This window comes from Bactrocera dorsalis, chromosome 2 (genome assembly GCF_023373825.1).
Source record: "Bactrocera dorsalis isolate Fly_Bdor chromosome 2, ASM2337382v1, whole genome shotgun sequence".
NCBI classification, from domain to species: domain Eukaryota; kingdom Metazoa; phylum Arthropoda; class Insecta; order Diptera; family Tephritidae; genus Bactrocera; species Bactrocera dorsalis.
This window is the reverse complement of record NC_064304.1, coordinates 88,098,630-88,120,268: the sequence shown is the minus strand read 5'-3', so window position 1 is coordinate 88,120,268 and position 21,639 is coordinate 88,098,630. Positions and strand designations below refer to the sequence as shown.

The following is a 21,639-nucleotide window of genomic DNA, read 5'->3' as shown; positions in this document are numbered from 1 at the left end:
ATTCCACAAGCTCAATAAATGTTTACTTGTTTGTTGTTGTTGTACCGGCCCGTTCATGTAACGTATATCCTACTGTTTCGGGAACGGTCCCTACTTGTGGTAACGCTGTAAGGTGTTGCCTATTTTTATTTTAATATAATCACTCAAAATTTAATGGCATCACAGAATCAGCTGATTCATAACAATAAATTCAGTAATCTTTATAAATTAAAATTATGCGTTTTCTTATTAAATATTTTAAATAACTTTAAACATGTGTGACATGCATACAGTGAAAGCACATTTGGCGATTATATGAAATACTTGGAAATATGTTTTTAAAAATAAATCAAAGAAAATATCATGTTACGGATTTGGTTGTACGTATCGCATGTATCGCTTTAGTGATATATTGGATTATGCCATGGCGATTTGCTTCTCATTATGAATATTTACATCGAAATGAAATACAACAAGCGCTTGTTGAACAAGTTACGACTAATATTTCAATGCAACGTATGCCACCATGTGAATACAGTGATATCTTTGCAGATAACGTTATTACATATCGTTCGCAATATCGAGAGCATGTGTTGCGGGGAGAAGAAATTTTGCCTGGTGGCGAATATTTTCCAGAAGATTGCAGTGCACGCTTTAGTACGGCAATCATTGTGCCTTACCGAAAACGTGAGGAACAACTTCATGCTTTTCTCATCTACATGCATAATTATTTGCGACAGCAACGTATTCACTATCGAATTTTCTTAGTTGAACAATATGACCAAAAGCCGTTCAATCGGGCAAAACTATTCAATATTGGCTCAGTAATTGCAGCAGAACTTGAATTCCCTTGTTTAATATTGCATGATGTCGATTTACTTCCAATGAACTTGGGCCAACTGTACGCCTGTACCCAGAAGCCTCGTCATATGTGCTCTGCACTCGATATTTTCCGTTTCACATTACCTTACCGAGGACTATTTGGAGGTGTTGTAGCCATTCGTACGCATCAATATCGGTTTATTAACGGAATGTCTAATTTATATGAGGGTTGGGGAGGAGAAGATGACGATTTATTCAATAGATTATATTCGCATAAAATAGATATATGTCGCTTTGAACCAAGCTACAGTACATATACGATGATGCGCCACAAACCTGAGAAGAAGAACGAAGCTCGTTTGGAACTATTACGAACCGGATATAAACGCTTTCTAACAGATGGATTAAATTCACTTATTTACTCAGAGAAGGAACGTCGCTTGCATAGCTTATTTACACATATTTTGGTAGAAACGTGAATTTTTATGAGATCTCCTCAGAAAAGTTACCTAAACAACTTTATAACGCATATTCGTCCGTTGAAAAAAAGAGTTGAAAAACAAATTAACAAAAAGGCTTGTGGTTGTAGTGATCAACGCTATAACATAAAGATATACATATACATATGTTTAAGTTAATATCTACATATGCATAGAAATATGCCGATTTTTAGTATAGAATAAAATGCGCGCCGGTACGATTCGCATAAGCGCACACGCACTGGAATGAACAATTCCGCGGCTGCAAAATGCTAATCAATATTATATATAGACTTGAATCCAAATGCAATTATGTCAAGTGCTTTAAATTGTTTTAAATTTAGAGCACAAAACAAGTTCGATATAAACTTATACATACATATTATTAAATCTGTTATAGTAATAAATTGATGCTACTACATAGAAGAAAATTCACAATATGACTGTAATTTATTCCACTTTTCGACTTTTTAAAGCTCTTTGAATTAAAATTTGATTTCCAAAGGGAACACGAAATCTATTTTTGGAAGTGAATGGATAAGCAAAAATAGATGTTTATTTCACTTGAGTTCTTATTAACTTCAATCCTCCTTTTAAGCTGTTGTAGATAAGTTATTGATACACCAAATAAATTTAAAATTTCTACTTACGTTAGAATGAGTATATATTTATATACATGCAATTATGAGGCTATTTCTATTTTTTTAAATTGTTCGGTAACTTATGTGTAAGCAAGTTTATTCTATCTTTGTTGCCAAACATTAATCCGTATCCAATCAATGTAGCTATACACTCGGGTATAAATACCCGGTTGTCCGGGTATACCACAGCCAATTCCGTATGATGTTATGCCAATCACGGTGTACATACATGGATAATCTGGATGGTATGCTAATAATGGACCGCCTGAATCACCGCTGCAAGTATCTTTTGCTTCATTCGAACCAGCACATATTTGCAAACGATTCTCCACACCCCTGGGGAGTTGATCCACATCCGAAAACGCGATAAGACGTTGACATTGATCGAAGCCCAGCCGATTGAGGGTTACTTTTAGAAGTTTTTTCGAATCAGAATCGGCGAAACGTGTGCTCCCCCAACCAATGGCCACTAATTTTTGAAACTCGTCTCCAGAATTGGTGGGCAAACATGCAGGATGTTTATATGCGTCAAAAGTTACAGATCGTTCCAGTTCAACGAGTGCTATGTCATTGTAGATTGTTGCACTGTTATATTCATTATGCTCTATGTAGCGTCGAACACGGAAGTCCTCTGGCCGTGCATCATCCGATTCTCTGCCAAAGTCCAAATCTCCTAACCGCACAATGTTTACTTCGCCACTGTGGAATTCAGGAGGATAAAAGCTGTTTTATTTTATGAATAATTATAAAAAGTAAAAGGGCTAGTGAAAATATATAGTTCACACTGTTAGTTGTGAGTTCGGCATTTTGTTATCGAGCAAAGATGTTGCTTATATGTATAGCTTGGATGATAACCTGATGCAGCTCCTATGTGGCTAAATATATATACCACATTTCTATGAAAGTCTGTTCTTACATAAATGTGCATGCACATACGAAAACACATATACATTTATTCAATATAAGTATTCGTTCTTACCGGTTTGTTGAGAAACAATGCGCTGCAGTCAAAACAAATCTCTCACTTATGAGAGTACCTCCACAAAACCATTCTGTTGGCTTATTAATACTGGCGTGACCTAATCGTGCAATGTGCGGAAACTCTTTAGGACTCGCTGGACTTCCCCCAACTATTAGCGGAGCGTATGGTTTACAATTATCTACAGTAAATTTCAATTCTTGGGCTCCATGTATAAAAGCACTAAAAGTTTTCACCTCTTCGAATATTTGTCGTTTGACCTGAGTACATGCTAAAAAAAAATTTTAACCGATTAAAAATAATACTGCCCTCAATATATACAAATTTGCAAAACTTACTTCTTACTTCAGTTCGAAGGTTATTTTGTGCTCCAGCGATCTTACACTTATTTCCAAAGAGCCATAGGGTGAGTAGCAGTAGTGCCAGTGAACTGTGTTTGAACTGATGCATATTATCCAAACAATTTTATTCCAACGTTTTTTGCAACTGTGAAGCTCAACTGTGGGTGCTTCACTAAACTGCCATTGTACCATTTCTACGTACTCAAGCATCTTCGAATTCCACTGAGAAGAGAGACTTACTAAGCCGTGCACTCGTATATGCTAATTCATACACTTGCTATTCCTGATGAAATTTTAAACTTTGTTGTTGGTTGATCTATTCTTCACCACTCTTAAATCAACACAGGGGTTCCCTAACATTCTTTCCAGTTTTTTCTCTCTTTTTTTCAAAAATCCGAACCACACAGCTGTTCAAGTTTTGTATTAACTGCGCACCCTCCGCCTTTTAATAAAAAATCTTCCATGATAATTGGTTTGGAAGAAAAAAAAATGTATATATTTAAAAATCCTTAAAAAATAGAAACCATCAATATATCAACTTTACTATCGCGATATAAAATTGCGCTCGCTGATGTAAGCAAAATATAAACGTTAATGGTCTTCCTAAACTGGCAACATTGACATGAAACTTCAAAATACGCATGTGAAAAACAACAAATATGACTGCGACGCATACTTTCAACAAGGAAATCAACGAGACGACGGCAGAAACAGAGGAATTAAAGCAGCGCATCATGTAGTACGCGCTCATTTGTTTGTTTACATTTTATACATAGAAAATAAATAATTAGTAACAAATAAGTGTATATAAAATAAATACAACATTGTTTCATCTGTGAAAATTGTTACCGTCAGTACACTTACTTTGGGGAAATGTGCATCGAAGCAATTGATTTTTACATAATTACCAAAAGACGGTGCTTAACGCCGCAATTTTAATTGTTTTGTTTTGTGCGTGATTTTTCGTGGTGTATCTTTATATGCTAAACTTATAAAATATATGCTAATACTCTTGCTGAACGAGTTTCTTTGAACGTGACGTTTGCAGCGTAGTGAACAACTTTGAAGTGCTTCCTTAAAAAGTACGACATGGCGAATGTAAAGATGGAGCTCAACACAGATGCACATAAAGGTGTACAAAAGCCATTAGAAGGAATTTCTTTTGGTGACAGCGCCGAAGGAATTCAGAGAAATGAACATCATGGCAATAAGGGATCATATATAACAAGGGCTAAAATGAATCCTGCTAAAAGTGATAACGAGAAGCGAAGACGGAAAGATGCAATGCGAAAGGTAATTGGTATATAGAAGTAGTTTTGATAGCTTTATGTGACTAAACTAGAGGGTGGGTGCAAATGCTGAGAATTGGTGTTACACCAAGTTTAGAATTACAAAAACCACCCTAAGTTGACAAAATAATCCAAGTGTACAGTTGTGGTGCATATATATTTAAAGTGTCTCTTTATTTTAGATATCAACTATTTTCAAAAAATGCGATTCATTGCTGACCTCGGAAGAGCGCCAGTTATGTGAAAAATATCCGGATATTGTAAAACAAATAAAAAAACGAAAAGAGCGAGTTGAAATCTACAAGGACCGCATCGTTGAAAAAGAAGATGAGCCGCATGTCATAGAAGCGAAGGTAGAAGACTTGGCAGCGATAATAGCACAGTCCAAACATTTAATTTGCTATACAGGTGCAGGCATTAGTACATCTGCTTTAATACCAGATTACCGTGGCAGTAAGGGCATTTGGACTTTATTACAAAAAGGTGAAGATATCGGGGAGCATGATTTATCAGCAGCAAATCCAACTTACACTCATATGGCACTCTATGAGTTGCATCGACGACGACTTTTACGTTATGTTGTTTCGCAAAATTGCGATGGATTACATTTGCGTTCGGGGTTACCGCGAGCATCTCTGTCAGAAATACACGGCAACATGTATATGGAGGTGTGCAAACATTGCAAACCTGGTCCTGCGGTATATTGGAGATTGTTCGACACCACCGAGATGACTGCACGGTATTGCCATAAAACAAATCGACTCTGTCATCGCTGCTCAGAACCACTTTATGATACAATTGTACATTTTGGTGAGCGCGGGAATCTTAAGTGGCCATTAAATTGGGCTGGTGCTTGCCATCACGCAGAGAAAGCTGATGTTATTTTATGTTTAGGGTCTAGCTTGAAAGTGTTAAAAAAATATACATGGCTGTGGCAAATGGACCGTCCAGCAAAACAACGCCCAAAAATATGCATCGTCAACTTGCAGTGGACACCAAAGGATAGTATTGCAACAATAAAAATAAATGGTAAATGTGATCGGGTTATGGAAATTTTAATGCGTGCACTCAACATAACTGTTCCATTATACACAAAAGAGAAGGATCCGATATTTGCCCACGCATCTCTACTTATGCCAGAGGAGCTGCACACGCTAACACAGCCTCTGCTAAAAGGTGGTGGCGAAGTTTTGGATAAAGACACTGAGACCGCCGAAGATGAACCTGAAACATGCACCAGTGCGACCGAAGAAACTTTGGACTCGATAATGTCGGGAGACAGTGGTGCGGATATGCCGATAGGCAAAGGGCCGCGTATACGTACTCCCCTTAAGAGTAGTACCCGTATAAAAACGAATTTGAAGTTGAAATACAAAATTCCACGGATAGAAGTCGGAAGTGGTACCCAGAGTTGTGATGATGATGTCAAGAGTGAAAGGAGCGATAAAAGTTCTATAGAAGCAACAAAAAAGAGTGATCAAACGACATACAAGGATAAAATAAATGGAAAACAAAGTACTCAAAAAGAAGCAAACATTAATTTAAACGATGATGGTTGTTCATTTGAAATGGATTTATTAAAGCCGCACGAAATAATGGACATGGTAGAAAATCGACGGAATATACAGTTAGAAGAAAAGCACAAAATTGATTGTATCAAGAAAGAGGTAATAGACGGACATTCTTCTATAAATGAGAAGTGCGACAATGAAATTAAGTCATTGGCGCATAGTAACCTGGATTTAACTATACCATTGGATGAGGACATGAAACATGAACACGAAATTAAAGTGGAATTTCAATCGGAATTCTTAGTTACTAAATCAAGCACTGAAAATGTTCTAAATTCTGACGTAAAGATAGAGGATGATGATGTAAGTTTAACGAACAACAAGTTCACCTTGAACACAAACAGCAAGGTTGCCTTAAAAAATATCTGCTCCCTTAAAACCGAAGTCGATGAAGGGAAAATAGATACTAAAGTAGAAGTTAAAACAGAAATTCCTTTTGAAATGCCTGCTTTAGTACCCATCAGGCAGAATAAGTCGTTTAACGTCGTTAAACCCGAATTAACTCAGGTTTTGACCACTATGGTAAACGTAATAAATTCTGACGATGATGAGTCCAGTTGTGAGAACGTTGTGGCCCAAATGGACATACTAAAATTAGCAAAGCAGAAAGCTTTGGAAGGTGCTGGCACACAACGTTACTGGCTATTACGCAAATTGCCTTGTTGGTACGATGTCAAGTATGCCTATTCAGGTCTACATAGTATTGTTTATCCGCCGCCAGCTGATATGAATATTTGGAACTATCAAGTAATACCAATATTCGCCATGAATAGATCTGCGGCGGAGTGTGATTTTTGCTTTGATAACTATGCCGAATTCGAGTGTCAGTTTTATCGTAAATGGCATCTTAATGAACGTAAACATAAAAAACGCGCACGTAACGGGCGTTTTGTGGTATGTGAGTGCTGTTCATATTCAGATGAAGACGACGATGACTACGATGAAAATATTTCCTTAGCACATATAGCAGCGGCTGAGGCGGCCAAACGTCAATTGCAGCTGAGCAACACTTTCCCCCGCAAATTGGCGCGCACTCAAGCAGGATGGTATGGCAAGGGGTATCGTAAAGCACGACGACGAAAATAAAGTTGACAACGGCGATAGTTTACAAGAACTTTATGAGTATTTCATATAATTTAGGTAGGCATAAGAAGATATACATATTTAAGTTTTGCGGCTCAGTGTGTAACGTGTATTCGAACATAGTGTACACATATAAGCGCAAGTAGTTTTGTTACGTCTTCCGTAACTGTATTGATTAGATTATAATCTATAAACATATTTTATAACTAAATGGATAAGTTTTAATGTACTGACATTTTTACTGGACGAGATTCATAACACTTAACTGAAAATTGAAACGATCCCCCACATATACAACATAAGTATTTATATTACATACTTTCATACGTTCATATGTAAATAAGTAATTTTGTTTTGTTACAAATATTATTGACATTTTTCGTGGCAGCTTGCTATAGTTTAAGAGAATATAAATGTAATAAGCAAAAAATGGTAAGAAAATAAACTCCAGCAAAAGATTAAACGCCTATATACATGTATATGAGTGTCTGCAAAGCTTAACCTACATTATGTATTTGATTTATTTATTTTCTCTAGACGATCTTTTCTACTCACGACATCTTCTAAATAATTAACCATGGGCGCAGAAATGCCAATTTTTCCTTTCTGAAACTGCCGTAATTCAATAAGAAACATATTTAGTAACTTGTAGTTCTTAGATGTTTTCATGATTCGACTTTTTTATTTTCATAAGCTTTCTAAGGATATTGTTAAACGAATTTTTTATTATTTGTATTTTCTTTTTTAATTAACTTAATGTTTACTGATATATTTATATATGTATAAGTATTTAAATTTCAAAGTAATTTATGTTCATTATACCGACGTAATTCTATTATTCTCTTCACACGTTAAATTTGTTTGCATCTGTGAGATTTAGTACAATTATTGCTGATAAAAAGTTGCTTCCTTTAAATATGCGCATGAATCGACACATGTGTTCTGTCTTTCCTTTCGAACGCTCAATTCACATTGCAATTAATGATATATGTAGGTAAAAGACGAATAAACTGTCTGGCTAAAACCTAATTTTATAAAATTTAAAAAATGGTAATGAACGGATAATTGATAACAATCGACATCAAATACATACAATACATATAATATAAAATATACAATTAAAAAAATATAAAAACAATGAAATAATATAATATTCACCTAACTGGGATATACATATTTAAAAAAGTGTGAAATGAAGCAGTCATAAGTTGATAATCGAATGGTCGAGTTATCTATAAGTAATATAATGGTGACTTGGAGTCAGTGACAATGAATTTAATGTTCTAACTAGTATCGAATGTTAAACATAATTTAAGAACCAGCTCGTATAAACATTTGAAAAGAAATAGCAAATGTTTGGCATTGTAAATATTTTTAACCTATATATCTTAAACTAATGTATCATTATAGTATATTTAGGTATGTATTATAAGTAGAATCCCACATTTGGTCCATTTCAATTAACTTATAAGGTAAAAGGTAAAATTTAATTTTTAAAAGATCATAAAAAAAGGAGTGACATAGTGATACAACTTATCTCACTCTCTTTTCTATGCGGCCCAGCCTAGTCAGCTGCATGCTCAAGCACTCATTAAGCCACATAAATGAATGTATTGATATCATCATCATCACGTCGCATATACTTGTGTTCGATCAACCATTCCAGTTGCTCTTTAATCATTTTTTTCGAAGGCAAAAACATATTCTTGAGTATATCAATCAATTCGGCCTGCAATGTTGCATTATTCAAGCGTTTGCGCATCTTCATAATTTTTATAATGGCTTCCTGGGTGCGTAATATACGCAACTGCACTATTGATTGATTGTCCTCCTGTTGTGAACGCTCTGTACTCAGTTGTAAACGGCCAATCATGTTCATCTGCAAAAGCAATCAAAAGTTAGTTTAGATAGAATAACTAAAGCTAAATGTTAACAACACGCACCTTTCCTCTTCTCTGTGCTTTGCCATTTTTCACAACAGCAAACTCTTGATTAACACTAAATAAAGTATTTTCTGAAAAGTCTTTCGGGGTTGTTATTGTTGCGGGTTCCATAAGCAAAATTTGTTTTTTCAGTTTTGGAAACGCCACAAGCGACCAGAGTGTTCGTCTGAGCTCAGGATCTGTGGAATATATGAACATAATAATTATTAAATTTTGATGTAATTATACAAAGCACACTAGCCTGGTAATTCTGTCGCTAAACGCAAATTTTCGTACGAAATTTTATCATGCGGTCGCTGATTCCATGCGAAAAGTACGGCCATTTGGAAAGTAGTTACATCCAGGTCGTATCGACCGAAATTGTTTACAAATGTAATTGTTCCATTGCTCATGTGATGATACCATTGTAATTTACGACCACAAAAGTTTTTCTTATAAAACTCTTCCACGTCAGGAATGTAATCTTCCAATTCAAGGGGCAGACTCACAGAAACTCGTTCAGAGCACCGTGCCCAAGCCCCGGCATTGAGAATTTTTATATTAATTGCATCGTGACGGCCGGTGCAGCTTCGGAATTGAGTATTTAGATCTTCACTAAGCTGAAAGAAAAACCATAAAACATTTAGTTAATCTTGTTTAGTTTTTCAGTGTTCTCTAGTGATCTCAACTCACTTTAATGTCTTGGAACATACGCCCTAAGCGATTCACGTAATCTGCCGGCATACCCGCTTCTCGTAACCATTCAACAATATCCTCTTCCTTTTCGCTGTCAGCACTGGTACTAAGTATGAGCCTGCAAAAAGAAAAATAATTAATATATGACTTGATGTTGATGAAGTAAATCACGGCTCGTTTCGGTGTTTTTATCTTACCTTCTTGTCAAATGCACTTTGTGATAGCGCATAAATACGTCCTTATTATTGACATATTTTAGCACTAATAGTACATCGCGTAATCGAGCATCGATTTGTTCGCTAGTGAGCTTCTTACTTAATGGCGTACGACGCAGTAACATGTCGCAATAATTTGCTAAAAGTTCTGGACATTTACTCTCCGGAGTAATGGACTTAACGCCACGATTTGTTAGGCCGGTTGGCAGTTCGAGCTGTCAATAGAAAATAAAAACTTAAAAGTATATACATATTTTGCATGCGATGTATGGAAATTTACCTTAAATACGCTTGTATCGTTGACAACCGTTTTGAATGCTTTGTCACGTGCCGTTAAGAATCGAGGATCATCCTTGAAGGCATATTTTACTAATGAACTAAATTTATTAAAAAGTTCGAGAAGCCGCTCAACGTATTTTTCCGAGTCTTGGGTGATTACGTCGGAGGCTGAGAGCATATCTGCTAGACCAGCGGTAACAATGTGGCTTTCTAAGTCACGTAACATCGGGTCAACACCATCACGTACACGATCCAAAAGACGAAACATAAGATTTAGTTTTTCTGTTTCGTATTCTCTTATAAGCGCAGCACACTCGGCGATAATTATGTTCATATGATCACCGACTAGTGCCTTGACACAGGTTTGAATCAGATCACAATAGCTACTTGGTTCAAGGTATCGTTTCGCACGAGTTTCTTCTTCCCGCAATTTTGCGTCGGCATATCTCATAAAAGCCAATACACCGTTTGCTTGTTGTTGTTCTGTAGTTTTAAGGCGGTAGAATGCCGCGGTTGCCTTCAAGTAAGCAGCTTCAAAATTTTCCCGATAAATGTGAAGTTTGTCGTCTGGACTAGAACATAAATTGACATAGCTTTCACGCACACCAATCACTAGCTGCGCATCATAGGCATCGCCGTTGCGTTCGGCATGCACAATTTTCATTGCCGATTCTTGTAAACGATCTTTTATATCACAAAATATATGTTCATTCCACGAGTCAAGCATAAGTTTTCGGACGATAGAAACTTCAGTGGTATTTTTTTTACTACTACTACCACTTGAAGGTGAAGTTGTGGAGTTTGCGGCGGCAGCAGCTGATGTGGAGGGACCGGCCGCCGTTGAAGTTAATGCAGTATTGGCACTTGTACTGGCGGCAGAGGAACTAGATGCTGATGTTGAGGTGGATGTAGACGTGGGCACCTTGAACTGAAGAGACTGCTCCAACTGACGAAAAGGTAGTGGCAGGTAATTGGATTGTGTGAAGAATTTACGCCATTCTACAATGTATGTCGTGAGAAGTGCCTGTTCGCCGCGTTGTGATTGCAACTTGCGTTGAGCATGCACTATAAATTCCACAATATCTGCTTGCAAGCAATCATAAATTTTTATGGCTCCTTTCTCATCCCACAAACAAACCAAATGTACACCATAAAACAATTCCTGCCATTCTAATTGAGAAACTGTTTCCTGATTTAATAGTTTCAGTACTATAAGACGTTTTTCGGGCCATACTTCTTGAAAGGTCCTTAATCCTTTACCCTGTCCGACAGTCACCTATTGCACATAAAACCAATTGATGTATATGATCATTTCTAATTAGTTTTTTTTTTTTCATGAGGTGTACTTACTTTTAACATTTTATGTCTTCCGAAATGCGCTTTATTTCGAAGAAAACATTTATTAAATACTCTTTTGTTCTGCAAATTTTGACAAATTCGTGTAGAAAATGAGAGATGTAAAAACGAATCGTCTCAGCAAATGCAATTGTCAATTTGTAGTTTGCCCCATCTTGTGCCTATTAGTTACATGAACGCCAGCTGACGGGCGCTTAGAAAATATAGAATCAGCTGTAATAAAAAAAATTTAATAATGATTGGTATAATTTAGAGTATACGTGATTGAGTAATTCCGTACAGAAAAACAGGCAGGATACAGAAAATGTTTAATGCTATAAAAACTAACAGCGTCAATCGCAAATTCAGTTCTTTTTTTAAATTGAAAATAATTAACACACTTTAATCACATTCATCCATCCCGATTTTGATTACTAAACACATCTTTTATTGTTGTTGTCTAAACGTCAAACTTTCATGTGTTTTGTATGCGTTTTCACCTATTCAATTCCTAATTTTATTGGTATTTCTCATGACTGCTTTTATTTTTATCTGAATTTTTGTTCTTTCGTATTCAAATTCCATTTTCATAAGTTAATTAATAATAGAGCAGTGTAAATTTTTGAAAAATAAAAAGAAACCGAAGGAGTAAGCGATCAAAGAGCAGAAAGTAGCTGAAAAAATGACAATGGGTGGTGAAACACCAACATCTTCTCTAATTTTTCCAGTATTGTTAAGGCCCATCATTGCAAAGGTTTGTGTGCTCGCCCAAATAAAATGGAAGTAGGCCATGCCTTAAAGATGATTAAAACAGCATTTAGCTACGTTGCATTATTGAATTAATATTTTTGGTTGTAGTTGGAGCGTCGAGATGTTGGGGCAGCACAGTCTCTGCGTTCAGCCATAATGAAATGTGAACAAAATAACCCAGGTTTATGTTATGATCTCGTGGCGGCCATTATACGTCGTGCTGAACTAAATGTTAATCTGAATGAAGCAGTGCTTCGCTTGCAAGGAAATATTGCCGAGTCGGATTGTAAGATGAATTATAAACATAAAAATGTTCAGAAAATATTTCTATCATCATACTTACATTGCAGTACACGAATATCGTCTTACACGAACTGAAGAACCATTCCAAGAGCTAAACCGAAAATCGGTTGCTCTTAAAGTCATATTAAGTCGTATACCCGAAGAGATAACCGATCGTAAAGCTTTCTTGGAGACCATTAAGTGCATATGAAATATAATAACTGTGTAGTTGTAATAATTATAATTTTTTAAATTACATAGGGAAATTGCCAGCGCCATAAAAAAGCTATTGGATGTGGTTAATGAAATCGGATCCTTTATACCAGGAGTCACGGGCAAACAAGCGGTTGAGCAACGTAAAAAGGAATTTGTAAAATATTCCAAAAAATTTAGCACAACGCTTAAGGAATATTTCAAAGAGGGACAGTGAGTATATTGGTAGATTTTTAATCAAAATTAATCATAATATTACAACAGACATTCTCATATATAAATATCTAAAAAGTAAATTCTAAAAATTATTTAAAGGTATGGAATTTTAATACTATACTTAATGCTTATCGCACTTAATATGATGTTTGAAAGTCTTATCATAAAATTAATTGATGTCATTGCCATTTACAATAAGAAATTCGGACATACTATGCTACATGATTAGTCATGTTGTCATGAGAAACTACCAGATTCTATTAAAAGTTGAGTTATAAATTTAATATTGATTAGAGTTTTGGAAAAATCGTAGCCTGATTAAGTATCGGGAATAATAGATGTTCCTAAACTCCGTTTAAATTAATAATTATCTTTTGTAAATTAATCCCACCCTCAAAAAAATATAATTATCCAAAATAAAAGGTGGGCTATCTAACGTTTTAAATTTGAATCATCTATATTTCGACATTGGAAATGTCAAATACCAATCGGAAAGTGATAGATATTCAGTAAAAAGTCTAAATTTTACGAAATGAGTCGCTATGCACTAGAAGAAAACTGGGAAATATTGAAAACTTTTTTCCAAAGTGGTGAGTCTTCAACCCATTCAATTTTGCCGAAAAATCATCTTTTCGGACGAGGCTCATTTCCACCTCAATGGTTACGTTAACAAGCAGAATTGTCGCATTTAAGGCACAGAAAACCCGTACGTAATCGTCGAGAAGCCAATGCACCCAGCACGAATCACTGTATGATGCGGATTTTGGTCTGGTGGAATCATCGGCCCATTTTTCTTCGAAAATGAAGAAGGAACCGGCGTAACCATTAATGGTGAGCGATATCGCGCAATTAACCGAATTTTTCTTCAAGCAAATTGAAGAGGAAGACTTGGAAAACATTTGGTTCTAGCAGGACGGCGCTACGTGCCATACAGCAAACGCTACACTCAATCTTTTACGCTCACTTTTTAAATTTAAAATTTTATATGGCCCACCTATACCTTTTCCTTTATTTAATGATATTTGATGCACTTCTAGAAAATGTATCTCATATAATTTATTGGTTCCCAAGTAATAGAAAGAAAATAACCTTATGATTATCACTTTGAGGGGTATGAGCGTGTTGTTAGTTTTTTTTCACAATGAAACGTTTTATGTAGCAATATTTAAAATTGTGTGTATTTTTTTTTTTAATTAAAACAAGCCTTTTTTCTTACTTCCAGATCGAATGCAGTATTCATAAGCGCACTTTATCTGATACGGCAAACGAATCAAATAATGTTGACAGTAAAAAGTAAATGCGAATAGAAACCTAAAATATACATTAGTGGAATTTTATCTTTATTTCAGCAGCAAAAGTTATTTAAAGTAATCCATTATATAAATCCAAAACCTATTAAATTATTGATATAATATGGTATATGAATAAATTGAAAGAATAATTTGAACGCAATAAATGTATATACACACAAAAGTATTTAATTCCCTAACGAATACATAGTTTAATATATATTATTTAAATATTAGAACTTTTAGTATTCGACTAACCGGATACTATTTGAATAATATTCAATAATCTTCCGTGTATCCCGATAGTCGTAAGTCGTCGACTATTCGATTAACCGCTTACTTTCGACCATCCGGTTAACCGTTCGTTGTCGACTATATGAATAGTAAGCCCTCAGCTTCCACACATTTTTCTACGTATATACATAAGCGTATAGATCATTTATTCAAACAATCGCAGCAGAGTAACTATAGTCGCAGTAGAACAAATATTCAAGTGGTCGCTAAGTTACGACTAGTCCAATATTATTAATCGGTTAATTTTCATGCGGTTGTTAACTCGGCTATAATCGCGTAAGCGGTGTCTAGGCCAATTAAGAAGAAGAAGAAGAAGAATTTTCATGCAAACGTTTACAAACCGGATATTTGAATAATCGGTATTCAGGTTATTCGAATAATTTTAATAGGCCTAATACATATGTACATGCTGGTTTTCCAAAAATATTATTTAACTAGGAAAATAATAAATCGTTATAATCGTAAACATATTAGAGTTTGCGTTCTATTAACCTCTTGCTGATTAATTTTAACAAATATAATATACATACATATGTACATATTCCGCTCTCTTTCTATTTTTGCTGTGGTACTAGGAGCATGTGCCATAAAATACCTTTATCCACATAAAAAAGCACCTTGAGAGTAACAAACTGTCATATTCAGGATACCTTTTCAGTTCAGTCTGAATATACGGTAGTACCCAAATATCTTACTTCCGGATTAACAAAATATTCATGCTAGACTGTAGTGGTCAAAAAACCCCAAATTCTATAGAGAAAAAATATTAAGTAGTGAAGGTACTGTATTGTATATTTGCGCTTAACTGTTATCATTTAGACTCATATCTAATTCTTTCAAAAAGAAGAAAGTACGTTTTAAAAATTCAACTACTAAAATATGGTTTATAAAAATCTTTAATATGAAACTCAGTGAATTGCAGCTCATGAAATGTTAAGAGTTAGCCATGATTTTCGTTGTACATTCTGCGAGATTAACACTATGACCAGAGAGTCAGTGTTACATGTAGGAGGGCATATGAGTTTTTGTCTAATGGGGGTGCCCTTAACTGTTAATATTATGAAAACAAAGCTTTTAAGAGTAGTAAGTACAGAGACAAAGGTATGGTGCTCTGTTATTGTATTGCTTCTGTTAACAAAAATCGATTCCTCCGACATAGAAGAAACGAGTCGAGTACCACATAATCACTACAGCATTGCGCTAGCAAGCAGAAAAGTTGTGGCAGTCGATTTTAGCTACTCGTTGCTGAAAGCCAAAGCCAAAATCAACTCGACCGTTACGTACGAAGCACGAAAATCGAAAACCACCACTACCAAGCGACCGAGGATGATGACCCACTTTTCGGAATTTTCGCATTAAGAAATAGCAATCTTGGTGTTAGGTTCAGAAAGAGTTTAGCGTTAAAATTAAGTGTAAATATTTGTGTAAATATAGAAAAGTGAAGCTTTATAATTAATATCAGTTTAATAAGCTAACATAAAAAATAAAAGCAAATGAAGCAGAGGTAAAACGACAGAAGATGCAGTAGAGGAATACACATTGGAAAATCAGCAGGCAGAAAAATTCGCTCTATACTACAAAGTCACCCCTGACTCCGCAATCCAGCGCAGCAGTAGGCGTAACAGCAAAAGATGTGGAGCGTCAATGGAGCACCAGCGGAGCGCTAGCAGAGGCTATACAGAAAACTGCTGGTACGAAGTTTTATAAAAATCGGTCACAATGCTGCTTTCATGGTTGCGCGAGTGAAAATGTGCTAAAAATGTGCTTTCTGCAAAATATTGAATGAAATGGGCTCGAAGTAAAAAATTATGTAGTTAGAAAGAAAAGTGTATCAATTGCGTAAATGTATAATCTTTTTTTTTTGGAAAATAAGTATCCGACGATGTTGACGCTTAACGTTAAAAAATAGAAACATGAGTTATTAGCTCTGAATGAATAAATACATATGTACGTATTTAAATAAGGTGTGAAAATTGTAATACCCATTGAAATGCATTTATGAAAAGTATCTATATTCCTCCGAAATGCAAATGTAAACGAGTCAAATCAGCACCGTACAAATCCACGGAGTATAATAAAATAGCGAAAAAATTACATATGTATGTACGTGTGTTCTAATTTGGGGCACCACTCATTCGTGTATAATTATAATAAAGGAACAGATAATAATAATAATAATAGCAATACACATAATCGAAATACATATAAAAATATTATTGAATTTACGAAGTAGTTAAAATATCGATAATAAAAAGGCAACTTGCAAATAAACGTGCAACTACTTTAGGAGTGGGTGCGAAGGAGGGTTAAACTTTCCAACGCCGAAAAAGCATATCGACACGCTAACGTGGAGGAAGTGGAAGTGAAGGGTCAGCAGGTGGCACATTTTAAAGAGGGACAAATACACACACATATACATCCACGCAAACGAGAGCGCAAGGAGCCGTGCAGCTGGATGATAAGCACGTAAGCGACGGCAAAGGCGTTCTACTTGATTGCGTTGACGTTCGCACGCTCACACAATCACACACGCCAACACGCTCGCAGGCACATTTTATAATTGCAAGCGCTCGTACACCATCGGCTTCGCCTTTATAGTATTGGTTCATTGCCTGTCGGTTGACTGGCGAAATTTATTGTTGCTTGTTAAAGCAAATCGCATAAATGATTTCATACGACCAGCAACGGATGGGGCAACAACAAAAACATCAACCGAATTTACGGCAACAGCAAGAAGGTAACAAAATCACGAAGAACGTCAAAATCACCAATAACAAAAGGACCAGCAATAACAACCACAACATATATAACTAAAGCAAAGCAAAACGTAACAACCGCAAAGTCGTAAAAATGTAAGTCCATTCACACATCAGCATATCAATGTTAAATTATAGCATTTATTGAAAATTACTCCTCTCCCCTCTATTGGACGTCGTGTCGCGGCGTACCGAACTCGCAACAAATTATTTAATATTTTTTATTTACTTTGTTACTGTGACAAATGTTGGCGTGCGTGTTGGCTTTTATAAAGTAGCGAGTGTTGCAAGCAAATTTTCCCCAACCGCTGGATTTATCAAATGAAAAAGCAAATTAGAAGAGAAAACAAAAATTTAAACTTTCTGTTCATTCAGGGCAATAACTGTGTGCATATCTACCCTTGCGCCCATTCCTGTGCACAAATGAAAGCATATGCATATGCATGACACATACATACTTGTACATACACAAGCGCATACTCACTTACATATGTATGTACGTAGGAGCGTGGACGTTATCTCTGACTTGCTCGTAAGGCCGAAAGCTTTGTAAATCGTTTTAGAGACACGATTACAACAATGATTTCAGTTTTCCTATCTGACACAACGCATTGCAACTGTTTTGGCGTTCTCAATTCGCTGCTCTTGCGATACTCATACGCCAAGTGCTCTCCCTCCCACATCCAGTTAGTTGGTATCTGCTCTGTTAAGTTAACAGCTAAAAAGCGTGAGCATAAATGAGAATATGAATAGGTGTGAGTGTAGCATGGTTTAGGGGGTGTTAAATAGTGGGCAAGTGAAGTGGGTTTCGAAACTACCCTCATATGAAAGCGTGACAGCGAGTTAAGCAGTTTATGTTGAACTAAGCATTTATAGTGGCATGCTTGTGTGGTTTTGTCTCTGGGTATTTTATCATGTCAAGATAGTGCTTCCGAGTGATTTAATATGAGTTTTTAACTACTTTTATTATACTCGTTTACGCCGTTTTATAATTATTCAGTTTGAAATGTATTATGAATTTAATTATCTATTGAATGCAACTTGGTTATAAAGATTATAACTATGTAAGATATAAAATACATTGAAGGAAATAATATTTAAATAAATTGGGTTTAAACTAGAGCAAATTACAAGTCGAAATAAATTATATTTCAAAAACAGACCATGAAGTATATACATATTTGTGGCGAGTATCGAGAATCGTTGCATGTAATATTGACAAATTATCTCAATGTTAAATTGTCGTTTTCAAGCTCATCGCTGTCGTTTTGCGTAAATCCTTACACCAAAGAATTACACTAATTCTGTCGCCCGTTTGCGTTTCTGTTTATGCGCGGCATTGTATTAATAGAAGCTATTTTTAATTTGAAGCTTTGTGCCTGCCTCATGCCTTTATGCATAATTAGCTGTTAACCCTTCCAGCACACAATCGAGTAGATTAGGGAACATTTTCTGCTTGCATTTGAGCATAGGTGTATATACATATGTATTTGTTTACATACATATATCAATGTTTAAAATGAATTCGGTGACCTATACATTTTGAGGGGAGCAGTGGAATATTTTACACCATGCCAATGAGTTCAAACAAAGCACGCCATTTTCCTTCAAATTACGGCAAATAATTTCCATGTTTTTGAATCAAAAACTACCCAATATCAACCGTTTGATGGCAGCTTGCAACTGGAAAGACTTTGCATTTGTGGGACAATGCCAAGAAGCTCTGTTAAGAATATAACAAATTTGATTTTTGCTGATGTTAAATAGTATTCGGAAAGACCACTAAGTATTTGGGTTAAGTATCACTTAACATATAACGGTATACAGTACTATTATCAATTTGGAGTGATCAACTCATTTTGCTCCTTTCGTTAATTATACGAACACTGTTTCTTCCTTATTTTATTGTTGGTCTTACCTGCAGTTAGTGTTCCGTTACTTCTTTTTATATGTGCATTTGTTATATATATTCATGTACAAATACCTCGCGAACCGCATCTGTCGAGAAATTAGGTTAATAGTTGTATTTTACTCTACTATTTTTTATTTTAGTGCCAAAAGAGCGCTGATCTAAATAGTCCTTTGCCCTTTAAAAGCTTGACTGTCAGGTAAATGTATGTGAGGTCGTTCATTTTCTACGGTTGCATTGAAGTGTGAACAGTTTGTGGTTACACTTGCGGTAAAACCGACGTAAGCGCTAAGTATAAAATATGTTCGATGTGAATAATCAAAAAGACTGGCAAGAGTAATGCTAACAATAGTAACAACAAATATATATATGTACATATGTATGTAGACACACTATCGCAGCAAATCATTCAATCCATTTCGCATTGTGTATTTCCACTCAGCCCTTTCTCTTCATTCCTTGATGTGAGTGGGTTGGTGGTGTCCCCAGTTGGTGTGTATTCTATTACCCCTTACCCTCGAGACAATAGGAACTATCAGATAGTTGAACGGTTGACAACTAGAGGCGCTCAGCATGCACATCAACTACTCCGTATATTTGAAGGAATCAGTAAATAGTGGAATAGTGACAGTGCCAAGGCAAAAACGGTCGCCGGTGGTGTCGACATCGACAGCAGCAACGTCAAGTGAAGAGCAAGCAGATGATGAGAACTATATGCTTAATAGGTCACATTGTTGTTGATTTTTTTTTTGGAGCTGAAATGTGGATAAGGTAAAGGGTGTGAGCAGAAGCTTGGAGAGGCACATGGAATGGAATAGGCATATAGGACAAGTAAAAGGGTAGCGGTAGTAAAATGTCGGAAGGGAACTATACGAAGAGATAATCGCTATCTTAAGATTTCATAGAAGTTTAACATTTAATTATATTTGTGATTGACTGATTTGAAGTATATGTTCACATACAAAGCAAAAAGTGGGTCAACATCTGGCGGAAAGAAATCATTCCTATACGTATAATAATCTTGAATAGAAGGCAGGCCAGAACTATTTGCTAGCTTATGTACGTCACGTCTACGACCGGTGATTTCCAAATGTACATATATGCTTTATGTGACGGTTTTTCACAGCACATGGTTCTCAAGCTTTCATCATTTTTATATTTTATATATTTTTTTGGTTTCTTTGCCAATTTTGTCATTGCGAAACTTCATATTGCCTCTTCCTGCAGGGTACATACATGTACGTAGGTGCTTCATAAAGAAGGAACATGTGTATTTTCTGCATAAATTGGTACCTTGAGAAATCTCTTCTAGTAATTTTTTACAACTACACATCTCGTGTCCTTTCAAATGTTTGTTCGCACTGTTTGCATTAACGTCCACATATGGAGCGTTGAGTGGATACAGTTAAACCGGCACGTTTACACAGGGCATTTCAATGGGGAAGAATACTAATTACAACACGACTTAAGTGTATACCAGTGTTGCATCGAATAACGTAAAAGCACAAAGACAATGGCATAGAGCAGGAAAAAAAAAACGGTAGGACCAACAAAATATTATATACATAAGTGTCAAGCATGAAAGGAATGAGAAGAACAACGCGACAAAAATCTGGTTTTAAAGAAGTAAAGCTAAAGGAAAAATGTTAAAAAATAATAAATAATGTAAACACGTGACGGCGGATATTTTGCTGCTGTGCTCATGGCATTTTAAGAATTGTGTCAATGAGAAGACAGGGCAGCAAATGTGTAAAGCAGACCATAAGCCTTCGTTTTAAGGTTTGGCTAATGTAATAGTCATTGAGGGAACTCTGTATTTATTATTAATTATAATTATGTAAATGGTATATGAAGACTTTATTTCTAGATTGTACTTCAATAGAGATGTTTGCTTCAGTTACGACCTCTGCTTTCCGCTCTTCTTTTTGGCGCTGATTACACTCTCTAAATTTCCAATATTTTGCAATAATTATCGCATTAAACACCCCGTTTGTGTTTCGTATGGTTTTACAACTTGCTGATTTCATTTGAATGAATATTTAGACAAATAGTTCTTAAATAATTTTAATTAAATATAAGCAAACCAAAAGGCTTATTTGGTCCACACTTTTACAAAGACTGAAGGGGCTAATACTGAGAAGTAAATTAAACCACTACACGACATTGAATGATTGGTTTTAATAAATTTTCTTGGCCTTAAGATGATGGGGTTCACAGTGTTTTCCTAAAAATTGTAGTCAAAACTTAGATTATCTCATCTGTACAGTTTCGATGTTTGTTGGAAAGTTATTACAGAAAG

General features: G+C 35.6%; 6 protein-coding genes across 14 annotated transcripts in view; 4 read left to right on the top strand and 2 right to left on the bottom strand.

Moving 5' to 3' along the window:
• The first annotated feature begins 97 nt into the window (after positions 1 to 97).
• On the top strand, positions 98 to 1,462 carry LOC105229590 (beta-1,4-N-acetylgalactosaminyltransferase bre-4). Its single transcript, XM_011209974.4, has one exon. It carries the CDS (start codon positions 312 to 314, stop codon positions 1,278 to 1,280), a length of 969 nt encoding a protein of 322 aa, XP_011208276.1. The 5' UTR covers positions 98 to 311; the 3' UTR covers positions 1,281 to 1,462.
• A 338-nt stretch (positions 1,463 to 1,800) lies between these two features.
• On the bottom strand, positions 1,801 to 3,490 carry LOC105229589 (serine protease snake). The gene is made up of 3 exons (XM_011209973.4): positions 3,239 to 3,490; positions 2,901 to 3,171; positions 1,801 to 2,620 (listed from the first exon to the last, which is right to left on the bottom strand). Exons 1-3 carry the CDS (start codon positions 3,348 to 3,350, stop codon positions 2,023 to 2,025), a joined length of 981 nt encoding a protein of 326 aa, XP_011208275.2. The 5' UTR covers positions 3,351 to 3,490; the 3' UTR covers positions 1,801 to 2,022.
• A 184-nt stretch (positions 3,491 to 3,674) lies between these two features.
• On the top strand, positions 3,675 to 8,126 carry LOC105229585 (NAD-dependent protein deacetylase Sirt7). The gene is made up of 2 exons (XM_011209967.4): positions 3,675 to 4,534; positions 4,713 to 8,126. Exons 1-2 carry the CDS (start codon positions 4,331 to 4,333, stop codon positions 7,185 to 7,187), a joined length of 2,679 nt encoding a protein of 892 aa, XP_011208269.2. The 5' UTR covers positions 3,675 to 4,330; the 3' UTR covers positions 7,188 to 8,126.
• Positions 7,974 to 19,367, bottom strand: LOC105229586 (cullin-5). The gene is made up of 8 exons (XM_019991534.3): positions 19,350 to 19,367; positions 11,647 to 11,865; positions 10,298 to 11,572; positions 10,000 to 10,232; positions 9,800 to 9,920; positions 9,369 to 9,726; positions 9,128 to 9,306; positions 7,974 to 9,063 (listed from the first exon to the last, which is right to left on the bottom strand). Exons 2-8 carry the CDS (start codon positions 11,653 to 11,655, stop codon positions 8,776 to 8,778), a joined length of 2,463 nt encoding a protein of 820 aa, XP_019847093.1. The 5' UTR covers positions 11,656 to 11,865; positions 19,350 to 19,367; the 3' UTR covers positions 7,974 to 8,775.
• On the top strand, positions 12,119 to 14,581 carry LOC105229587 (programmed cell death protein 10). The gene is made up of 5 exons (XM_049448636.1): positions 12,119 to 12,385; positions 12,490 to 12,667; positions 12,732 to 12,864; positions 12,925 to 13,089; positions 14,315 to 14,581. The coding sequence occupies exons 1-5, from the start codon at positions 12,314 to 12,316 to the stop codon at positions 14,397 to 14,399; spliced, it is 633 nt and encodes a 210-aa protein (XP_049304593.1). The 5' UTR covers positions 12,119 to 12,313; the 3' UTR covers positions 14,400 to 14,581.
• Positions 15,871 to 21,639, top strand: part of LOC105229584 (RIMS-binding protein 2) — a 50,816-nt gene continuing 45,047 nt past the window's right edge. For 7 of the 9 annotated variants that reach the window (XM_049448634.1, XM_049448628.1, XM_049448631.1 and 4 more), the window contains exon 1: positions 15,872 to 17,527. The gene's annotated coding sequence lies outside the window, so the exon portion shown is untranslated. Of the gene's footprint in view, positions 17,528 to 21,639 lie in introns of all 9 variants that reach the window. The other 2 variants (XM_049448632.1, XM_049448633.1) reach the window with 1 other exon arrangement.

Excerpts from the sequence above, each read along its gene's own strand:
- LOC105229590 (XM_011209974.4), top strand. The coding sequence starts at position 312 with ATGTTTTTAAAAATAAATCAAAGAAAATATCATGTTACGGATTTGGTT.
- LOC105229589 (XM_011209973.4), bottom strand. The coding sequence starts at position 3,350 with ATGCATCAGTTCAAACACAGTTCACTGGCACTACTGCTACTCACCCTA. Across the intron at positions 3,172-3,238 it reads CCTTCGAACTGAAGTAAGAA|CATGTACTCAGGTCAAACGA; the intron begins GTAAGTTTTGCA and ends ATTTTTTTTTAG. Across the intron at positions 2,621-2,900 it reads CATTGTTTCTCAACAAACCG|TGGCGAAGTAAACATTGTGC; the intron begins GTAAGAACGAAT and ends TGAATTCCACAG.
- LOC105229585 (XM_011209967.4), top strand. The coding sequence starts at position 4,331 with ATGGCGAATGTAAAGATGGAGCTCAACACAGATGCACATAAAGGTGTA. Across the intron at positions 4,535-4,712 it reads GGAAAGATGCAATGCGAAAG|ATATCAACTATTTTCAAAAA; the intron begins GTAATTGGTATA and ends TCTTTATTTTAG.
- LOC105229586 (XM_019991534.3), bottom strand. Across the intron at positions 9,307-9,368 it reads TTTAGCGACAGAATTACCAG|ATCCTGAGCTCAGACGAACA; the intron begins GCTAGTGTGCTT and ends TATATTCCACAG. Across the intron at positions 9,064-9,127 it reads AAGCACAGAGAAGAGGAAAG|ATGAACATGATTGGCCGTTT; the intron begins GTGCGTGTTGTT and ends TTGCTTTTGCAG.
- LOC105229587 (XM_049448636.1), top strand. The coding sequence starts at position 12,314 with ATGACAATGGGTGGTGAAACACCAACATCTTCTCTAATTTTTCCAGTA. Across the intron at positions 12,386-12,489 it reads TAAGGCCCATCATTGCAAAG|TTGGAGCGTCGAGATGTTGG; the intron begins GTTTGTGTGCTC and ends TTTTGGTTGTAG. Across the intron at positions 13,090-14,314 it reads GAATATTTCAAAGAGGGACA|ATCGAATGCAGTATTCATAA; the intron begins GTGAGTATATTG and ends TCTTACTTCCAG.